The following is a 3,178-nucleotide window of genomic DNA, read 5'->3' as shown; positions in this document are numbered from 1 at the left end:
TATGTAATGCGATGTTTGCTCACTACAGAGTGATCGCTTTCCTGTTTTTTAATGTCGTTCCTATGTTCTTTAACTCGCGTTTCTAAGTGTCTCTTTGTTTGTCCAATATATACCGCATTACAATCGTCACAATTAAGCTTATATACAAGTTCAGTTTTTTTGTTATTGTCGATTTTATCCTTTCCTCTTTTAATAAATCTGTCAAGTTTTTTCGGGACCGTGTATAGTGCGTCGAAACCATGTCTATTTAAGGTGTGGCGGATATCTTCACTGAGGCCTTCGACGTAAGGGATTGCTATACATTTTCGAAAATCTCGTCTCTCGACGCTCAAGTCAGAACTCTTATCGCAGCTATTGAGTGTTTTTAGTCTCTTTTTTATTTGTCTTACAATTAGCTTTTTGGGAAAGCAATTGTTTGTTAAAATTGATTCTACTATTTTTATATTGGAACTGTGAAATTGTTTGTCCGAGAGCAGAATCGCTTGATCTACCAAGTTTATGATGGTGTTGATTTTATATTTGTAGGGGTGATTTGAGAAGAAGTTATAAGATAGCGCTACGTCATCCCTCCTCTCGATAAGCGAGTAGGAAGGGAAAGTGACGAACGCGCAGGCTTGGTGATCGAATGGCCGGGATCGAACGATCGAGCGAATGCTCGGCCTCTTTCGTTTCGGGGCCCTCGCCAGAGGCACACGCACGTTATATCGTTGATCCAGCGGAGATCCAGTAAAGGAAGGACATTGAGTAAAAGGCTGTCTGAGTTAGCTGGTTCAGTACCAAAGGAAGACCGTGAAGTAGAGAACTTATATCGGATCTTTCACCATCGTTATCGAGGCGCTGGGCCCTGAAGCAGGAGAAAGAGCCAACGTGGGATCTACCTCACTCAGATGAGTAGCCAATCTAATCGTCGAATACTCGCATTCAAAGATGTAACGTATATCTAATTCTATGAGGAATACAAAATAGACGGTTGCGGTCTCAATATTTCACAAATCCTCGTTCGCTCGCCGCTGCCCGCATTGATTTGTCGTCCACAGTAATCTCCGCCCTTGAGCGGATCGGAATGCGAGGTCGCGCATTGTTTGTAATCCACTAACTTCACGACGGACCCTCGCCGGGTCTTCACAAAATTGCTATTGATATTCGCACCTATTTATTTTATACACGACCGAGGGGCCCGTTGCGCCGAATACTCAACTTCCGTTGTAAAGCAATTAAAGCGACTCGAATGTAGAATAAAAGTGATGTTCAATTAATATTAGCTGCTCAGTTCCTAGGGCCATTCGTTCGGTCATCTCTCCTTCCCCTTTCCGATAATAAAATTGGATTGTAAATTCCATCCCGGCACGGAATCTTACAAAGTTTACGTATCTCCCGGAAAATGTTGGTTTCCGATACCAATTGGTCACTAATTTACCGTTGTCTCTGATGACCAACGTATTCAGAAAAGCAATAGAGTTATTAATTTCGGTTTCATGCGTAAACTTTAGCCGTGGATGATAGTTGTTGAATACATTTAACATATCACTAACTCTATTCTTCGGAACTATGGCAAATATGTCATCCACGTATCTAAAAAAGACAGGAACTTCAAATCTCAATAGCTGCAAACAGTTAGTCTCTAGGTCGTCCATTACAATGTCCGCAAGAATCGGTGAGAGAGGAGATCCCATCGGGCTGCCAAAAATTTGTTCATAAAACCGTCCATTGAAACAAAAGTATGTGGAACTTAAAACCAAGTCAATTGCATATAAGAACTGTGGCAAGCTGAATGCTGTGTGACGGGATATGTCATGCCATCGTTTTCTGATTCCATTGGTGACTAGTTCTTTCGGTATATTAGTGAATGGCGCTGTGACATCCAATGAAACCATCAACTTGTCGTCATCTATTGTCATATTGTTAATAGTTTTTGTTGTAGTACGTTGTAGTAAATATAATAATCTAGACGAGCCTAATAATACGCGTAGCGCTATCTCTGCGATTGATAGCGCAACTCATTGTAAGGGAGTACGCACTGCGTGAAGCTAGCGCCTTGCGCACTGCTGACTACCTCTCTCTCGTCTGTCGACCGCCTTGGAGTGCGGAAGCAAGAATCAAGTTTGTACCCCTGTGTTAAGTATTCGAATATATTGTTGTGGAAAAAGGCAGCATTTATTCATACTCAACCTATATACATCCTACATGGTAGCAGAGCGTGGTTGGCTGAATAATGGACCAGTATCAGAGTCAAGATTATTAGAACTTCCAGTCAGAGCACGTGGCGGAACGCAAGTATAAAGCGCGTGGCGATTTTGGAGAAAGATGGAAATGGCGAGACAAGCGAAAATCGAAGACATTATGATTCCTGTATTCGACGGAGCAAATTATACAAGCTGGAAGCTGCGAATAATGACGTTATTGGAATACAAGGAATGCAAAGAACAAGCGACGAGATACATGAGTGCTGGTGAAAAGGATGTAAATGACTGGAAGAAAAGGGACTTAAAGGCGAGAACGATGTTAATGAGCGCTGTATCAGACAAACAGCTGGAATTTATTGGAGAGTGCACGTCAGCACACGACATGATACAAAATTTCGACAAGATATACTTAACGAAATCCACGTCACTACAAATAATATGCAGAGGAAGACTTGAAGAAATAAAATTGAAGAATTTTGATCAAGTAGACGACTTCTTCGTGGAGTTCGAGAAAGCGGTAAACGAGTTCAAGGCAGCTGGTGGAAAAATAGAAGAAACCGAGAAGATGAGGTACTTGATACGAGCACTGCCACCCAGCTACAGTTACATAGGAGATTTCATCGATATCATTCCGGAAGAACAAAGGACGGTTGACTACGTTAAATCAAAAATTAAGGAGAAAGACATGGCAAAAAGCGATGCTGAAAAAAGAAGCAATGTAAGTACTTTTACAGCAAAATTTGAAGGCAAATGCTTTCTATGTGGAAAAGCCGGTCACCGACAAAAGGACTGTTGGAATCAACGAGGCCACCAGGGAAGCCGAGGCAGAGGTACTCAACGGGGTCGCCCCAACTACGGCCAGAGAGGCAACTGTCGAGGCAGAGGCGCTCAATCCAACAGAGGTCGAGGCGCAGGAATGTATCCGAGTCAACACAGAGGCGAGCAGCCAGCAGAGCAACATACCACAGGATCAAAACAAGCAGAGTCAACCGAAA

The 3,178-nt window shown here is 42.6% G+C and overlaps 1 protein-coding gene across 1 annotated transcript; it reads right to left on the bottom strand.

Annotated features, from left to right (window-relative positions):
- Positions 1–803: 803 nt before the first annotated feature.
- LOC105566460 lies at positions 804–1,898 on the bottom strand. Its single transcript, XM_012020483.1, has 2 exons — positions 1,418–1,898; positions 804–946 (listed from the first exon to the last, which is right to left on the bottom strand). The coding sequence occupies exons 1-2, from the start codon at positions 1,896–1,898 to the stop codon at positions 804–806; spliced, it is 624 nt and encodes a 207-aa protein (XP_011875873.1).
- Between the last annotated feature and the right edge of the window lie 1,280 nt (positions 1,899–3,178).

This window comes from Vollenhovia emeryi, unplaced genomic scaffold (genome assembly GCF_000949405.1).
Source record: "Vollenhovia emeryi isolate VEMERY1.0 unplaced genomic scaffold, V.emery_V1.0 DF943215.1, whole genome shotgun sequence".
Taxonomy (NCBI): domain Eukaryota; kingdom Metazoa; phylum Arthropoda; class Insecta; order Hymenoptera; family Formicidae; genus Vollenhovia; species Vollenhovia emeryi.
Note: the sequence above shows the minus strand (reverse complement) of the source record. Positions and strands in the feature narration are given on the sequence as shown.